This window comes from Rhincodon typus, chromosome 8 (genome assembly GCF_021869965.1).
Source record: "Rhincodon typus isolate 14 chromosome 8, sRhiTyp1.1, whole genome shotgun sequence".
NCBI lineage: Eukaryota > Metazoa > Chordata > Chondrichthyes > Orectolobiformes > Rhincodontidae > Rhincodon > Rhincodon typus.
The window spans coordinates 28,110,234-28,130,369 of NC_063339.1; the positions used below are offsets into that span (position 1 = coordinate 28,110,234).

Below are 20,136 nucleotides of genomic sequence, written 5' to 3' on the forward strand. Positions count from 1 at the left end.
TGAAAAGATGGTTGAATCTGTTATTTGCTCCAGGAGCTAGAATGCAAATGGCAGAGTTATATCGGATATAACATTCAAAAAAACATTGTCGCAAGTTAAACACAAGAAATGCCATAAGATAAGAGCTTTTGTTTTTCATTTTTTCCATTGACTCATTTCAATTATTAATGACGATTAGCAATTGTTGAGAAAGGATTCAGGTCTTTTAATCTAAGATCCGCGTATTAACCAAGTATTCATTTTAATTTTAGGATTTTGGGCCAGGTATATTTACTACTGTATTTTGTCATATCTTTAATTCACTTGTTTCAGCCATTCCTCCACAAACCTAGTGGAAACTGAACTCTGAGGAGGCAGTGTACTCCATGTTAAAACTTTGCAAAAGGGCTACAGAAAAACAAAATAAGTATAGCTGAAAATTAGGTATTAAAATCGCTATTTATCTGTTGCATATTTGAAATCTGTATAGGTTAATAGCTTGCAATAAATACAAGTTGAATTTTAAAAGAAATGAATGGCCTAATATGTTCTTTCTCAAACCATGAGGGAAGAATGAAGTTTACAGTAGATATCTCACATTAACTGTACAGCCTTCAAACTTTCTGCAAGGACAGATTCTCAGCTATAAACCAATATAACACAGTTACTTCATGTACAAGATAAACAATTTTACATCACAGATGGGATGGGCCAGAACACATCATGGTATGGTAAGCATGAATATTAGGTGTACGGCAAAAAACTGAACATTGACATCAAGTCTTGAATTTTCTTTTTGAGGTTGGAAAGCAGAAGCTGAAACTGTTTTGAGGTCATCTTCCATTGAAGATGGCAAGCAGGCTCTCTTGGTTAGAGGGTTAATTGGAAACCTTGCAGTTTGAGACAAGCAGCACGCTGTTATGGAAGGCAAGTAACAGAAAGGGTGCTTAAATACAGAGGTGCCCTCTTTCCAACTTTTTAAAATATTTAATTAAAAAACAAACTCATCAGCCACCACCTTGTTGCAGTAGAGACTTCCTCTAAAGGGCAAGTTGGCTGCAGCACCCAAAAAGGCAGGGCCCCCAGAAGACAAGATGCTTTTCACAAGAGCATTATGAAACTAATTCTAATACCAAGCTATGTAAGGAAATCTTAGGTCCAAAAGCTTGGTCAAAGGGGTAAGTTTTAAAGAGAGTTTTTTTTTCTCTATTCATTCATAGGATATGGACTCACTGGCTAGGCCAGAATTTATTGCCCATCCCTAGTTGCCCTTGAAAAGGTGGTGATGAGCTTCCTTCTTGAACAGCTGCGGTTCATGTGCTATATGTAGACTCACAATGCCATCAGGGAGGGAATTCCATGACTTTGGCCCGATGTCAATGGTGATATTTTTCCAAGTTAGGATGGCGAGTGTCTTTGAGAGGAACTTGCAGGTGGTGGTGTTCCCATATATATGCTGCCCATATCCTTCTAAATGGAAGTGGTTGAGAGTTTGGAAGGTGCTATCTAAGGATCTTTGGTGCATTTGTGCATTGTATCTTGTAGATAGTACCCACTACTGCTACTGAGCATCAGTGGCAGAGTGACTGTGTGTCTGTGGAGGAAATAGCAAAATAAAGGTAGTGAGAGAGGAAGAGAGGGTGATCAAGAAATTAGGATTGCCAGGAGTGATTTTCCACCTCCCCCAACCCAGCTGCTACTTTCCTACCTCCAGAAACTTAAACTAGATTCCATCAATGTGAAATATGAGAGAACAAATGGAACATACAGTCTCCTTCAAATGGACTTTATTAGGTCCCTAAAAAGCCTAGTTGTAAACCTATCTCACGCGGGCAGGCGACCCTGCCAACCCCTATCTTGCCTTGGCAAAAATAGCCCGGCTAATGTGGTTAATCTTTGGCTTTCATCATAGAATTATCACAGAATCCCTACAGTGTGGAAGCAGGCCATTTGGCCTATCGAGTCCACACCAGCCCTCTGAAGAGCGTCCTACCCAGAGCTACTCCCGTACCCTTTAACCATAACCCTGCATTCCCGTGGCTAATGCATCTAGCATGCTTAAAAAGGACAGGGCCATGCCGCGCTTAGGTTAGAAATGACAAACAAATTTGTACCCAGCCTTGTGGAATAAAAAAACCTCTCTACCACCAGTCTCTGTTAAGGGCTGTGTCCCGAGGAATTCCTGTAGGGCACAACCATTTTCTTTCATGCTGGGTTTGACTCCAACCAGTAGTTCACATTGACCTTAATTTTGCTGGGAAACAATACTGAAAATCTGTATTTATATAAGGTGATTTTAATGTACTAAAACATCCTAAAGTGATCTGTTCGAACAAAATTTGATACCAAGCCACACAGAATATTAACCAGAAACTGAACTGAACGAGTCATATAATATACTGTGGCTGTAAGAGCAGATCAGATGTCTGGGATCATGGAGTGTGTAACTCATTACCTGACTCCCCATATCCCATCCACAATCTACAATGCACAAGTCAGGAGTGTGATGAAATACTCTCAACGTACCTGGATAACTGTAGCTCCGACAATACTGAAGAAGCTTGACACCATCCAGGACAAAGCACCCCACTTGATTGGCACCATATCCACAAACATTCAACTCCTTCAGCACTGACACTCAGTCACAGCAGTGTGCACCATCTACAATTTGCGCTACAAAAATTCACTAAGGCTCCTTAGACAGGACATTCTAAACACAAACACTGCCATCAAGAAGGACAAGGGCAGTAGAAAGATGGGAACACCACCACTACCTATAATTCTCCTCCAAGCTACTCACCATCCTGACTTGGAAACATATTGTCATTCTTTCAGTGTAGTTGAGTCAAACTCCTGGAACTCACTCTGTAATGGCTAGTGGGTTTACCCCTACACCAAATGGACTGCCTCAGTTCAAGGAGGCAGCTTGTAATCACCTTCACAAGGACAACTAGGGATAGACAATGAAAGCTGGCCTGGACAACAATGCCCACAACCAATGAATGAATAAAAAATAAATCATGAAGTAGTTGTGGATTTGTGAAGAAGTTTCACAGACATCCAAATCTCTAAAGAACAATTCACAAAGCCTGATTGTTTATTGAATCAAATGTTTTAATTAAGTTGTTGAATGCAATGAAGGGTTCCTGGCAGTTTTCTTGCATTTGCCTGACAACAAAGACCATGTTAGAGGTTTCCGTCAAGGCTCTAAAGCCACGCTGTGCCTCTGGCAGGATTTCCTCAGCATCACGAAAGAAACAACTCAAGAGGAAGTGGAAGAGGCTGGTACAATAACAACATTTAAAAGACATCTGGATGGGTATATGAATATAAAGGGTTTAGCGGAATATGGGGCAAATGGGACTAGATTAATTCAGGATATCTGGTCAGCATGGACGAGTTGAACTGAAAGGTCTGATTCTGTGCTGTACAACTCTATGACTCTATCTCAGCTCCAGGACATCTCTGCAGGAGTTCCTCTGGGTACAGTCCTTGGTCCAAGCATTTTCAACTGCTTCATCAATGATTTTTCCTCTATTAAAAAGTCAGAAGTGGGGATGTTTACTGATGACTGCAGAATGTTCAGCACAATTCATGACATACCAGATATTGAACCAGTCCAAATCCAAGTGCACCACGAACTGAACAATATCCAGGTTTGGGCTGACAAATAGTAGTAACATTTGTGCCACAAAAATGCCAAGCAATGACCATTTCCAACAAAAGAAAAGCTAAGCATCACCTCTTTGACATTTACTGGCATCACCATCACGGAATTACCCATTTTGAACATGACAAAAATTTTAGAGAATGCAGTAGGTTTTCAGGAATGTCTTAAGATAGGAAAAAGGTAGGTTTGGGAAAGAAACTCCAGAGCTTGTGTTCTGCAACTTCTTAAAAATTTAGTTCGTGAAATCCATTCATCATTAGATAGGTCAGCATTTTTGCACATCTGTAATTGCCCAGAAGGCAGTTAAGAGTCAACTACATTGTTGAAGGTCAAGAGTCAGATGTAGGCCAGATCAGGTGAGCATAGAAGATTTCCTTCCCTAAAGGACATTAGTGAATGGGTTTCTACTACAATCAACAATGTTTACATAGTCACCATTGGGCTAGCTCTTTATTCCAGATTTTACTGAACTCAAATTCAGAGATGTTAAATAGCAAATATGAAGCTATGAAAGAATCTAAAAATAAGAATGAAAATTTTAAAATCGAAAATTGCTTAATTGGAACACAGCACAGGTCATCAAGCACAAAGGTGCTGAGAGAAAGAAAACAGATAGAAGATCAAAGTATCTGTAGTGTGCCATACAGGAATGTGGCTGTGAACTGGTGTTTAGATTGAAGAGTTCAAATTCATGAGGATTTGAAACAAAGCTGGATAATTTGCCTAGCTTGCTGTACGAAAGAAACTCCAGGGAAAACCCTTTCCCTGAAAGACCACTCTGGGATTAATGGTTATCAAGCTTGGGAAACCCGAAGGGAATTTAAACAACAGTGTAATGTGTACTTGTGAAGTGTTTTTCTCGATTGTATTAAAGGTGAAAGAAGAAAGTTATATTCATTAGTTTGAATTATAAATCATCCGCAAAAGTAGTGTTTTTTAAACTGGTTATTACAATATTCACCCAGTGACCAGTGGAGTTCTGAGGGTTCAACGCTGGAACCACAACCGTTTGTGTTACCTAGTAATGATTTGGATGAAGGAACTAAGGACATTGTTGCCAAGTTTTCAGATGACACAAAGGTAGATGGAGGGACAGATAGTGTTAAGGAGGTGGAGAGGCTGCCCAAGGATTTGGACTGGCTTAGAGAGTGGGCACAGAAGTGACAGATGGAATACAAAGTGGACAAATGTCCACTTTGGTTCAGAAGAATAGAGGGGCGACTATTTTCTAAATTGGAGAGACTTTGGAAATCTGAAGCACAAAGGGACTTAGGAGTCCTAGTTCAGGATTCCCTTAAGGTTAAGATGCAGGTTCAGTGAGGAAGATGGCAGTTAGGAAGACAAATGAAATGTTAGCATCTATTTCAAGAAGGCTAGAATACAGATGTGAGATGTATACTGCGATTGTATAAGGCTCTTGTCAGGCCACATTTGGATTACTATGAGCAGTTCTGGGCCTGTCTGGCCTTGGAGGGCATCCAGAGGAGTTTATAAGAATGACACAGAGGATGAAGAACCTGGCATATGAGGAGCAGTTGAGGACTCTGGGTCTGTACTCGAAGTTTAGAAGGATGAGGGGGATATCCCATTGAAACTTACAGAATACGGAGAGGCCTGGATAGGTTGGATTTAGAGAAGATGTTTCCACTAGGAGGAGAGACTAAGACCAAGGGACACAGCATCAGAGTGAACGGATGACCCTTTAGAACTGAGGTGAGGAGGAATTTCTTCAGCCAGAGGATGGAGAATCTGTGGAACTCCCTTGCTGCAGAAAGCTGTGGACACCAAGTCATTGAGTGTAATTAAGATAGAGATAGATAGGTTCTTGATTAGTAACGGGATCAAAGGTTACGGGAAAAGGCAGGAGCATGGGGTTGAGAAACATATCAAGTATGACTGAATGACAGAGCAGACGCAAAGGGCCAAATGGCCTAATTCTACTCTGATATCTTATAGTCCTGTAATCAAAAAGCTTAAAATGTAAAATAATATCATGTCATCCTTTCATCTTTCAAATGGAAGTTCAAATCTTTTTTTAAAAACCTTTCTGGTCTCTACAAGATAGATGGCAGAGGTCTGTTTGATCTCAAGTTAACCAAAGGTAGAACACAGGAGGCCAGTCAGGTATGCAGTGGACATCAAGACTGGAAGTAACAAAGGCATTGATAAGGACTTCCTCAACAGATGATCTGAAGCAGAAGCAGAATTAGTGATGCCAAAGGGTGAAAATAGACATTCAAAGTGATGTCACAGATATATGGTTAGGAGAATGGTAGCATAGTGGGTATGTGCACTTGCATTCTAAAGGTTTGGATTAATGATCCAGAGACACATACTACGCTATTGCAACTTGGGAATTTAAATTCATTTAATTAAATAAAGTCTGGAACAAAAAAAATAGAATCAGTAATAATGGTGGCCATGAAAATACTAAATTGATGTCCTTTAACGGAGGAAATCTGCTGTACTTATCAAGTCTGGCCAAATGTGACTCTGAACCCATAGTAATATGGTCACGTTTTAACTGCCCTCTCAAAGTATTGAAAAACGCACCCAGTATTTTCAAGAAGGTGGCTCACCACCATGTTCTCCAGGTCAATTTGATACAGTCAATAAATACTGGCCTTCCCAGCAATGCTGACATGTCCTGAATGAATAATAAAATATTGCCTCAGAGTCAAATAGTTCAACCCAAGCAGTGAAAAGTAAATCAGGTTAGGATTATTGAAATGATTGTATGTAACAAGTGCCAGAGCAAACTATGGGCATAGTTGAACACCATGACAATATGAATACTAAAGTGGCTAAGGACAGAAAGCAGACCGCTTTGTGAACAAGTGTTTATCAAATTGGAGGTAAATATACAGTGGTGTTCCTGAGGGGTTGGTAGTGGATCACTTCTCTTTCCAATGTAGATAAATCACCAAGATTTGGGTGCATGAGACATAATTTACATAAGTTTTCAGATTACCTAAAACTTTGAAATCTACTACAATTGGTATGGGCAGTCACAGACTCCAAAAGAACATAGACAGACTGCGAAAATGGGAAGATACGTGGCAGATGAAGGGAATTTGTCAGCACAGATAGCACATTAAAGCAGAAAAAGTTAAGAGTCGATGTTAATAGATCTGTTTCCCACTAGAGGAATGTAAATGGTGGTGGCTTCGAGTGCTCACTGATTGTGTCCTTGTGCTTCTCAATACACAGAAATGGATTGGATTCAAATAAACTAACAGAAAAGTAAATCTCAAGATAAGTTAAAAGACAACTTTGAATACATCCAGAGGCATTGAGAAGTGAAACAGCTTGGAAAGTAAGAGACCAAAAATATATTTCATAATTTTGAGCAGTGGTGGACACAAAGAGATGCAGTAAACACCCCTCCCACAATTACTTGACATTCCCTGCTTTGTAAATAGAACAAAATACACAGGCAATGCCAAAAAAGAGAACAAATGTGAATGTCAAAGTAATCAGGAGAACACATACATATCAGTAGATTAGTCAAAGTCAGAAGCCACATCACCTGACTAAGGAGCAGCGCTCCAAAAGCTCATGATTTCAAATAAACCTATTGGACTATAACATAGTGTCATGTGACTTCCAACTTTATCCACCCGAGTCCAACACCAGCACCTCCGCATCAGTAGATTAGTCAAACACAGGCCAGATTAAATTTAATTTAGAAAAAAATCAAGATAAGATATTCTGAGTATAATTAAGGGGAAGATATACACACTGAAAAGTAAATTTTCATTGTATCAAAGTAACAGAAATTAAAAGGGCAAGACAAAAAGACACATAAAATTGAAAGGGCAAACTTTTGGACTTGGAGATTTGAAATAAAAATTGAGATAAAGTATAGAGCACAAAGACAAAGAGATAATTCTAAACCTATAAATCATTGTTTAGGTCATTAATAGAATATAACATCCAGTTTAGTTGTCTTTCTTCAGAAAACAAAAGCCATGGAGTGAGTGCAGATAAGATAAAAGCTGGGTTGAGGCGATTTATTTATGAGCATAGATGAAAATTTGATCTCTTTTCATTAGAACAAAGGAGGTTAGGTTAAGATCTGAAATTTGTTCAAAATTATTAAGGAATTAGAGAAGTAAGTCAAAAAATGCTTCCATTCAGCATATCCTGGTCTTGTTATGATTCATGACCTGTTTAGATCAGGAATTGAGAGGGTCATAAAATTGTGAAATTTTTAAACTCATCATATTTCTATACTTCAATGAAAATAAAATTCAGAGAGATATAAATTGGGTTGCTAACTCATTACACATTTTAAAACATCATATGCCAAATTACAAGGTCTACCAACCACCTGTAATTCTACGATTAATGTTCAATTGGAGTACTATGGAGTCAGTGACTTTGTGCGGATAAATTGTATGAATCCCAACAGACACCAGTGATTACATACTTAACTTTGTAATGAAGTGGTTCACCTTAAATAGAAATTCTCTTTCGGCATTTCAACATATTCCATTACTAAATATTCCACAGTTTGTTTAAAAAGTCATTTATTAATTGCAATCCTTACCTGTGTTATATATTCAAAGTCAATAAAATATTCAGGAACAACAAGTTCATGGTCAAACACAAACCACTCATATTGACGAAGGCTGCAATCACAGCTGCCATGGAACTTTAAGGAACTGGAGAATCCTTACAGGTACGTGAAACATGGAAGATAATAAAAAAAATTAAGAAATTAAACATATACATTTTCCAATAGTATTTGTAGAAACCTAGTCAAAGAGCAATTTTCTGATACTGACAATGTGTATATTAAATGGCAATTGAAAAATATGTGCGCTAAGTTTGAAAGCTGTAAGAAATCAATTCTTTGTTAAATCTAACAACAATTTGTTAGGTATTATCTAAGATTTTTGTTGGGTTGTAGGCAGATAGACATCTTGTACTTCTTGCAGAAAAAATTTTCTATTTCAGGCCACCTGAACCTTTTAAACATCATATATTGACCTCACTCAAAACAATCTATCTCTTAAGCATTTCTGGCCACTATTTGACTTGAGTACTTTTTGCTTCATTCTAGCAGTCAAAATTCACTGTGTCTGCAGCAAAAAATGTTTTACTATTTTGCACTGTTGTTGGTTTTTGCCATGCATATTTTCTTGCTGCAGATATCATAGTCTGATAAGCAGCCTTTTGGAATGCAGGATGATTGCCAATAGCAATGAAGATACCATTATGCTGGTAAAGTTCCCAGAAAAGTGAAGAGGAAGAGCAAACTATTGTACTGAAGGTTAAATCTACGGAGCATATTTGGGAAGCATTTATTCTACTTCACTTACACAGTATACAAGTTGCCTTTGCTTTCAGAAGCAAATTATTAAGCTATAATCACCTATGCCAGCCTCAAAGCCTAAAATTATGAACACAAGCACTATATTTGGCTACCGAGGTCACTATGGTCCTTTTCTGTCATGAGAAGATTTCAACAGCAACATCTCATAATTAGTACTAGGGAAGTCACATCTACATTGCAAACACTTGTATCTCCCATCTAACTGAGAGTGAAGGGAGAAATAATACTTAAAGTATTATAGTGTTCTACACAAATCCTGGACAAATCAAGCAATTTGCAGCCAATAGGGTACCTCCTAAGTGTCACAGTGTGGGAAATGTGGCAGGCAAGTTAAATATAGTTACCACGACCCCCACCAACCACATTTAGTAATGTGGTAATGACTGGATAGCCTTTCTCTGTGATATCGATTGAGGATAAATGTTGATCAGAACAATTACCTTGTTCTTCATAGTGCCAGAAGATCTTTCATGTTAACCCTCGGTTTAATGTCTCTTATGAAAGGTGACATCTGCAACAATGTAGCACTACCACATCACGAGTCTGGATTGCCAGTCTATATTTTTGTGCTCAAGTCTCTGAAGTGGGACCTAAAGCCACAACCTTGCTCCTCAGAGGTAAATGTGCTGCCAATGAGCCACAGCTCAATGAAATAGCATTAGGTCGAATCTGCTTAGCAGGCTTCACAAAGATGCATGCTGCAATGACTGAATGCAAAATATTACTTTGCAAAATATTACTCTATATAAAAAGCCTGGAATATCTGTTAAGTAAAAGGGATTTCACTCCCTCAAACTACAACTGGTTTGAGACCACATACACATCAATTTGGTCCAAGTCTCTCCAGTAGCCATCACAATACTTACTTTCATGCCAATTCTCCATCCTGTCTTTATTTTACCAAACCTACAGACATGATAAGAGGTATCCTGTCCCTGGCTCATGTATCCAGGTTGAAATCTGTTGCAGAACATGCTTACAATGATAACCATGATGCCACAAGTAACATCATTAAACAAACAATCCGCATAATGCAAGTAATGCTTCTGCTTTCTGAGGTACTTTTGGAGGAGCTTTGCTGTAACATACTTACCACATCTTCAAGATTCATCATGGGTTGGTAGGTAGAACATGCATACTGCATTTGCTGGATAAGCATTGGGCTTGCTTTAGATATGTTGGAAAATGGGATTAAAATAGTTAAAGTTTTGTTTGTGACTGGCACAGACTTGATGGGTTGAAGGGCCTTTTTCTGTACTGTGGACCTCTGATTTTATGTATTGGATAAAGTCTCGGCTTCTATTGGCAGGCAAACACACACACACACACACACACACACACAAAATTAAGTACAATATGTTCTTTCAGAATAATTTCACAGATTTATTCAAAGGTCATTAACAATTTTTGGAAAGCAAACCCAATGTAAAATGCTATTTGCTACCTGTATCATTTGCACATCTGGTGTTCACTTTTCGAGGTCTGTAGACAGAATTTGCATTTGGATACTTTAATTGTTCGACAAGGTCTGAATCAATGGCCTGAACACTGTGACCGAGGAAAACTTTGGCAATAATGAGCTGACCTAAAAGCAAAGTTGAATAGTTTATTTCAATGTTCTCTGAAATTGAATTTTTGAAATTCATTCAAGTCTGACATGGAAGGTATGTAATATAGATTTAATGTGGAGGAAGATGACAAATTGGCCTGATGCATCCCTCCAATTTCTTCCAATACACTTGATATTTCACATTTTCATAGATACAAAGCAATTTATGGAATGTCCTGAGGGAGTTAAAGATTCACAGATAGAATGCAAAGAAATAAATTCATCCCAAACCTATGTAGCTGACAATATCAATCTGACTACTTTTTTTCCTCTCTTTATTCATTCCTGGGATGAGGACGTCGCAGGCCGGGCAGCATTTATTGCCCATCCCTAATTGCCCAGAAGGCAGTTAAGAGTCAACCACATTGCTGTGGGTCTGGAGTCACATTTAATCCAGACGAAGTAAGGATGGCAGTTTCCTTCCCTAAAGGACATTAGTGAAACAGATGGGTTTTTCCAACAATCGGCAACGGATTCACGGTCATCATTAGATTCTTAATTCCAGATAATTATTGAATTCAAATTCCACCATCTGCTATGGCAGGATTCCAACCTGGGTCCCCAGAACATTATCTGGGTCTCTGGATTAATAATCCAGGGATAATACCACTAGGCCATCACTTCCCCGATGCACTTCAAAGATTACATTTCTATGATCTCAACATGGGAATAACCATTGTTTTTCAAATATCAGTGACAACCACATACACTTATCTGTTGACCATTCACCCAGTTTAGATATGAAGCTCATTTATGTCTTTTTCCTAATTCTTCTTAAACTTGACTTCAGTGTTTTGAATTTTTGCTGAAATGCTGCTCCAGAAGTGCCCTTTTGTATATTAGTCAACTATTACAATTCATATGGAGCCTTCAACACAATGTCACTAGGTTACTTTCCTAGTTTCCTGTCCTTCCTAACTGCCACATACCCTTCAAAATCCAAATTTTAATCTAGGTCTTCTGCAGGCATGTCTCAGTTACAGTCACGAGATTGTACTAATTAATCTCAATTTGCACTGCTAATTCATCTGTTTTGTTTTAAATGATACATGCATTCAAATACAAAGCCTGAAGTTTCATCCTTCAATAGCTTTTGTAATTTCTCGTCATATCTGTGGATGTGCTCTTAGAGCTACCTTCTCTTTCCCTTCCTGTCATTGTCTGTTTATCATTTTCCACTTTAATTCCTTCGTCTGCTGCATTTTCCCCACTCTTAGATTCAACCATGACATTCCAAATTTGGGCCCTTGGCCCTATTATTTAGGTTAACATCCACTTTACTTCCCTAGTTACATGGTTTGTAAGAACACCACTTCCAGTACAATTCAGACCTTCCCACCAATACAGATCCCACAGTATTACTGCCCAGGCTCCATGAACCAGGACCTACTTCGCCCACACCATCTTTCAGCCATCTCACTAACTTTGTCTACCCTATGTCAATTTGCACATGGTTCAGGTAATAATCAAGCTGTTATTATTTTGAGATTCTACTTCTTAATTTGGTGCAGGCCACTCTTTCCCCTACTCATCTTCATGGTTCTTCATTGTATTGCACATGCATCACAAAGTCATATTTAAAGGGGCTTGTGTTGGAAAGTAGGAGACAGCAAACTCAATGGGTTTCAAGGCGTCCTCCTGTGTTGTACTATTTTATGACTCTGTGAAACTTCACTTTTTATAGACTCCAACATGGTATGTTATTCTTAACTTATATTTTTGAATAATACAATAACGCTAAACCAATTCTGAAGAAATAATACAAGCACCCAGAGACAACAAAAATCCAAGAATTAATACACAAATATTTTACCATATCTGAAAGGTACTGGATCAATAACATGTGTGTTCTGGACTTTAGCTTGTTGCTGTAGGTATTCAATTCTGGGTTGCTCACAGAGGCTCATACTATTACAGAGAGGGACTGCCTCATCACGACCTAGAAGCTAGGAAGATGAACAAAATACATGGAGCAGTTACATTTGTTGTGTAAAAAGCTGATGTTTAATATTAATGACAAACTGTTATCTATCAGGTGTACGACTGTATAACTATAAACGATCTATTTGTACCATTTGAATGACGTCCATGAAATATTAACTAGTAGAAAAATTAAAACAATGACATTTTGTATTTCAGGTTATATGCTAAAGGAGGGCTCTCCACATGCCAACATAAATGTCCAGGGCATAGAACGGAGGATTCATCATCTGCAGTCCTTTACAGACGAGGATGACTCTTTTCTACTCTCAGGATGAGTCTGTAGATGACTGTACAGACTGATACAGCTGCCACAGACTCTGTTACACTTGGGGCAGGTGGTGATCATGGGAAGGAGTGGGTGGGACATTGGTGTGGCAGTGCACTCCTTTTGCTGTTTTCACCTGGCTTCCAATTTTCCTGATGGCAAGTCTCAAGATGCTTGATGCCTTTCCAAATGCTCCTCCTCCATTTTGGATGGTCTTGGGCCAGTGATTACCACAAGTCTTTGCCAGTGAGGCCTTGAGGGGATCACTGAAGTGTTTCCTCTGTCCAGCTGGGGCTCGCCTGCTGTTTCAAAGCTGTGAGTACAGCACCTGCTTGGGAAGTCTCGTGTCAGTCATGCAGACGACGTGCCTAGCCCATTGTAGCAAACCAAGGGTGGGCAGTGCCTCAGTGGTGGGGATAGTGGCCTAGTTGAGGACATTAAGGAGCAGTGGCAGGATGAAACCCTTAATTAGGCATTAATTGTTTACACATGGGCCTCTACTGGGCTATCGGTTAGGGACCCACTCAACACTTCACCCACTGCTTGCAAAATTGTGGCAGACAGGTTTGGTAGGCTAGTGGTGGACATGCCTTAATTTATGAGTCTACTCACCTTATTTCTTGTTTGTGGGTGCCCTGTATAATTGAACCCACAGAAATGTTTATGAGACTGGTTCAGAGCTACAATCAAGCATGCTGAGAATTTTGGTCATGCTAGCTTAACACTGACCTCAGTCAAAAATACAGCCAGGACATGTTGTGACCTGAATTTCCTGTGTTGACCAAATAAGACCAGTGTCTCTAGACACAGCAACCACTACTACTTTATATGGAATATGGAATGTCACTGTTAATGGCTTGGTGTAAACATTTGGGAGTTGTCTATCAGTACATGTCATTGGCTGCTATTGAATAATGTGATCAGGCTTTGATCAATTCATTAGCTGAGTGCCAGAGGAAAGCAGCATATTTTCACATAAATGATCAGAACAAAGAAATTTGTTTTCTTAGAGATACAGAAGAAGAAGCTTCAAGATCACATTGGAAATGCACATGCTTTTAAGTTACTTTGAGAGAGAAGGAACCACTAGGCCTTCACGCAGAACAGTGTTGGCTACTTCACTTGAGTTGGGGTAGTATTTGATTCAAGCCAAACTTACAGTTAAAGAAAGAGTCAGGGTTAAGTGTGAATTAAGTAAAGTAAAGTGAAGTTAAATGAAATGAGTTAAAGTTGAAGTTAAGTTAGATGAAATAAGAAATAAATGTTGCAATGAATATATGCTTTATATTAAATATTGGTACTTAAATGAGTTAAAATAAAGAAGGGTTTGTTTAATTAAGTTCTGGGTTGGTTCCCTGCCTTTTGTCTGTCACACAAGAGTGTACCTGGGTAAAAGGTTTGAGTACTCCTTTCTGTGCAATACCAGGGACATCACCAAAATGCTACTGGTCTTGTTCATTGAAGTTGTATCTTGTTAGGAACAAAGCAGGGTTGTAGATAAATTGAACATATTGAAAAGCCAATGAATTTCCTGGGATGATTTTAAACAATCTCTATACACGAGTATGAGATGAGATTTTTGTGGCACTCAATCACTCAGGGGGAATCAATAAGAATCACCTTTGGCAATCAAGATATTGCTTATATTCTATTATAATATGCAGGTGGTTAAAAACTAATTTATTCAAGGTTCTTAAAAAGCCCTTAAACAGATATTAATTCTCAACAGGCATCAGCTGAAGATATCAACACTCTTCTCAAAGACAAAGCAACATTTTGAGACTGTTGGAAGGTGAACGGCAGGAACCTTGTCAATTGTGAGTCAACAAAATTAGACAAAATCATCAAAACAAATATTCAACAGCATGTTGGATCAAAGCTGGGTATGATACAAACACTTGCTGAGTGTTCAAATGGCAATCCAAAGGATGAAGAATAATAAGTTATGGACTCTGGTCAAAACTTCTGCAAACGTGATATATATGCAGCATACTGCCTAATCAACATGCCATTTTATAAGAGAACTTTGCATTGAGTTTGACAATAAAATATTCATTCTATAGTTCGTTCTGAACAAAAAAATAAGGAAGGCAAGTTGGCTTGGTGGGTTAGCAAGATTACACTAAACAATTTAACATTAAGTGCTAGCCATTGCCCGTCTAAAGAAGTATGACATGTCTACAATAAATCTACATTTCGCTAACGCACAAAAACCTCAACAAGAAACTTTGATCAATTGTGATTAACAAAAGAAGTAAAAGATTGCATTAGCTCAAACTAAATGGTTCAGAAGGTTTTCAGAAGAAGTGATAAACTGGAGGATTGGGAATTATTTAGAATCTCAAAAAGGATGGCCAAAAAAACCTGATAAAGAAAGAGAAAAGATAGTGTATATAGAAGTTAGCAAGAATCACAAAAGGAAACTATAAAAACTTTTTGAGGTAAGTGAAAGGAAAAAGAATAGCAAGGACAAATGTGGCTCCATTACAAATGAAGGCATGTTCTGAAATCTTCACAAGAGAACAAAGGCTTCAATCTGTAGAATTGTTGTTGTCACCACTCTTCTATAGGGCAGAGACACTTAGATCACTTACCAAAAGGCACTTCATTGCATCAGTGGTGTTGCCTGAAAACACTTCAAGCAAAGCAGGAAAACAGATGAACGAATTCCAGTGTCCTCACCAAAGCTAATTCTCCAGCATCACAACCACAAGAAAAAAAATCAACTCTGCTGCTCTGGACACTGCACATGGAAGGAAATTAACTGGTTTCCAAAGCAGATCCTTTACTGACAATCTAAGGATGGCACCTGATCTCATGGAGGACAAAGGAAACATTTCAAGGGCACTCTGAAGATTTGCTTGACTAAGGGACAAATTAACATGGTGTCTGCAAGGAAGTTTTGCAACATTTGTTGACGCCTCATCAAACAAGCTGTAACACAATTCGAACTATCACATAAACTCTACAGAAGCAACAATAGCACGAGGAGATAACGTAGTGTGGAGCTGGAGGAACACAGCAGGTCAGGCAGCATCAGAGGAGCAGGAAAGTTGACGTTTCGGGTGGGGACTCTTCTGAAGAACTCCAGCATCTGCAGTTCTTTCTATCAATGAACGGAAGTTTGTTTATTTTTATATCAGATTACTACAAGTATATTTAAACATGTTGAATGAGTTTCATGAAAGAAAGTTGTTTTCTCTATCAAATTTGTATGAGCTAAAGCTCTAGTTGATTGTTACAACTTGCTTTCATCTCACATGACTCCTGAGGTGTGCCCTACATGGAGATTAGGTGAGTGACTATGGAGGCAGAGGGGTGGCATATGAAGTGGCATCCTGGATTTGAAAGCACATAAGATGTAGGTGAAGTTGAAGAGGTGTGAATGGTGAGGGGTAGAAGGCCGAGAAGCTCTTTAAAAAACTGAGGCAAAGTCCCAGAAAACTAAGGTAGGCCTTCCAAACCTCCTGTCACAACTAGATCTCTCCTCCTCCACCAACTTAACCCCACACCCACCTCCTAGAGAAGGAATTGGTTGCAATGTAACCCTTTATATCAAGGTGAGGCTGCCATGTTGGGAAATTTCCTGACTGAAGCTACGCACCCCACCCCTCCATTAGCAAAATCCAGAATTAAGGCACACGGTGTGGGAAATGTTCATCATTGGTTTCCTCCAGTTTCACGTTCTAATTCAAATCAATGCTAAGTTCCTTCACTTAGCAATTACTTCTTCAAAAAGTGCAGTCATTTGTCTACGTTATTCATACAAGTTCCTCTAAGTCATCAAAGAACGCTCCTTACATCAAATACATAAGGCAAAGTCACAACTTATTAATACTTAAAGTTAATTCCACTCTGCTACACACTCAATGGGACTTCCACCAATGTATTCCCAACATTCTGCTTCTCAAAGGAAAATGATGCAACAAACAATGATTATTTTACAAAGAAACAACTTAGCAACATGCGAAAATCCTCAATTAAACAAATGACATACTTAAAATTCGGTTGAACTTAATCAGTTGAAGATACTAGTAGATCAGAGATTTAGCCATATATAAAGTCAGGAAGAGGAAATTAGGCAATTTTGAATTTTATTAGAGAGAAAGGAAAAACAGAAACAATGACAAATATGTTGCAAATGGATGCATGTTTCGAGCCTCTACTTAAACTTATGAAAAGGCAAATTAAGTGAGCTATTGTAGCAAGAAGTTACTTAAGCCTACCAACCAAATGAATCGAGAGTTAGCTATTTATCATTAATAGACATTTCATCTGGGTGGAAGTTTGCAGATAACGCTTTTCCACTCTACTCCTTCCACCCAGTAATAACAAAGCTTAGATAATTACAAGAAAAATCAAGTAAGAATTGTGAAAATGAATGCAAGAAAGAGGAGCAAAAGTAGGACATACTGTTCTTAAACTGCTCCTTTATCCTGATGTTATGGCTTCGAGTTCCAGATTTTAAAGCCAGAAAGAACCATATTCCCACCACCTATCTTGTCAGACCCTCTCAAATATTTTCCTGTTCACACTTCTAGAGCAGGTGGGACTTGAAACCAGGCCTCCTGGTCCAGTGGTAGGGAACACCTTCACCATGCCACCACAGCACTTACAGGCCCTCTCACATATTTTCTAATAAAACAGATCAGAGATGCTATTAAGCACCACTGAAGCAATGGGATTTGAATCCAGGTCTCCTGTCTCTGAGACAGGTACACTAACACTGAACACAAGAGCCCCAGGTTCTCTTTGAATGTTAAAAATTTAAATTAGATCACATATCATCCTTTTAAATCTGAAGGTATACGCCTGTTTTACTCAACCTCTAAAATTGTAGAGACAATTTGAAATTAAAAGTGTGACAGCAGCAACAAGATAATTTTGGTAAGTGTATGTTCACTCATTTCAATTACCTGGAATATAACTTAATTTCCTACATCCCAAATGTATCAATTCCTTGATATTGAATGCTAAAGAAAGTGACAAACGCTACAAACAAGAGAATAACATACATAGCCCTGAGATAACCATGACAGAATAGCTCCAAAATATGTAAAGATGACTGTTGTGTCAACCTCCAGCATCAGAAAAAAGATTATACTTTTGCATTATAATATTGAATTAAATATGAGTGAGAATAGATAGAGTTGAGTTCAGAATAAAGTTGCTATTATTACGACAGTAAGAACATGCCTGTTTATATAAAAACCGGAAGAACTGTGGATGCTGTAAATCAGAGACAAAAGTAGAAATTGCTGGAAAAGCTCAGTAGGTCTGGCAGCATCTGTAGAGAGAAATCAAAATTAACGTTTCGGGTCGAATGATCCTTGTTTAAAATGCCTGTTCATATAATTTTCATTCTTTGATATATAAATTCACAATATTAGTGAAGAAAAATGTTTGTTTTAAAATTTAATCAAGGGCACGGGCATCGTTGGCTAGGTCAGAAATTACTTAACATCCCTAAATGCTCAGTGGGCTGTTAAGAGTCAAACACATTCTCGTGGGTCCGGACCAGGTAAAATTTTCTTCCCAAAGGACATTAGTGAACCAGATCGGTTTTTGCACCAAATCGACAGCAGCCATGTAATTGCCATTATTCCAGTTGTTTTATTTGAATTAAAATTTCACCATCTGGTGGTATTTGAACTCATGTCCCCAAAAATTAACCTGACATTACCAGAGCACCACCACTTCAACTTTCCCTGTGCCAAGGAAATCAGTAACAACACACTTCATAAAAGAATGGAAAATAAAGAATAAGGCAAATTATCAGGTATAATTCCCTTTCAAACAAGGATTTTTCCAAAGAAGATTATTAATGAACTTTTAAGTACATACCCGATATACTTCTGCTTCTTTGAAGCCATATTCAAGAATCTGGAGAATTTCATTCTTTTCAGTGGATAATTCGGGATTATATATGTAAAACAGGTATTCCAACATTTTACTGTAGCTTCTAAAGGAGGATAGAAATTGTTGATTTAAGTGCAGTATTTATCTGAAAAGGCAAAATTATTCTGTAATTACATTAATATGTTGCAAATCTACGGTTAGATGTTTCTTAGCTGCTGTAAGGACCAAATATATTTTATTTGAAATATTAACTGGAAAATGGAAGTTTGGACTGTGGTGCTGCAAAGAAAGAACCAGTTATAATAATTTATATTATATTCATATTAAAACCTGCCCCAAAACACTATTTTAGAGATCACAAAATCTGGGAACATTAGTTTGAGGCTCAGAATCTTGGGTATTCTACAGAAGGGGTTTATGTATGAGCAGTCCCAGGGAACGTTGGTGTTGATCCAGGGATGGGAAAGAGTGGCTTAGAGATTTATGGGAATAATCTGTGATTTACTGATATCTAGATAAAGGATCCTCAGGATTGGGAAGAGGGGGAAAACTAAATTTAAGGAACACTGAAGAGGAGTTTCTGGCAGCATTACATAATGTTCATCTCTGACAAAATTGAGATCCTGAGTCTAGCATATGAAGGCACACCCAGAAAAATAAAACCAACTGCCTTTGGGTCACCTTGGGTCATCTAACATTCTATGCCACCTTCTCGGCCTCTTCTCTGACCCACTTGTGGCCCTAGGGGCATCATGCAATGTTCTTTGTTTGCTGGTTCATGCACTTAGGTTCATGTTTTAAAGTATTTAGTATACCTATTATACCTAAAATCTATTTGTATGCACATATATGATGTTTAATAGGAGTATATTTCCTGAAAGAAACATATATTACTGCACAAAATGGAACATCTACAAACTGAAGCATTCAGTGTTTACATTTCCTCTTTTGTACTCTCTGCTGCTAGAAGCGTAACAGTAGACATAAGAACATCTTCAGCTTCAAATTCTCTTATAAATCACTCACCAGCCTGAGACAGACATTAATCTGCATTCCCCATTGTCATTGAGGCAACTTTGTGGAGCTCCCTGTCCAACGCCATCGCCACAAAAATTCAAAAGCAGAGAGTTGCATAGGGCAGATACCAGATTCTTAGGGCAACAAGCCTGATGAACTTCTCAAAATCAAATTTCTTAAGCTCACAGACACCATTTTAGTACTGCCAGACAGGGCCAGGAAGAGAAAGCATGAGGCCGGATGTTTGTCCTATTTCTGGGTCCCTTAATAACTTCTCCCCATGCTGAGATTTGGGAATCACAGTCACAACAGCGATGAACCGTTTAATATAGATTAAGCAAAATTTCTAGGCTTTTGGACTTTATGCCTCTATTTAAAAAATCCATCAAAAGCTCAGGTTTCAGTATGATATA

General features: G+C 38.4%; 1 protein-coding gene across 2 annotated transcripts in view; it reads right to left on the minus strand.

Annotated features, from left to right (window-relative positions):
• Positions 1-20,136, minus strand: part of lrrc9 (leucine rich repeat containing 9) — a 182,687-nt gene that overhangs the window by 94,793 nt on the left and 67,758 nt on the right. For both annotated transcript variants that reach the window (XM_048599971.1, XM_048599972.1), the window contains 4 exons: positions 18,692-18,809; positions 12,413-12,545; positions 10,435-10,575; positions 8,202-8,326 (listed from right to left, as the gene is read on the minus strand). In XM_048599971.1, coding sequence (XP_048455928.1) covers positions 8,202-8,326; positions 10,435-10,575; positions 12,413-12,545; positions 18,692-18,809 — 517 coding nt within the window. The remainder of the gene's footprint in view (positions 1-8,201; positions 8,327-10,434; positions 10,576-12,412; positions 12,546-18,691; positions 18,810-20,136) is intronic.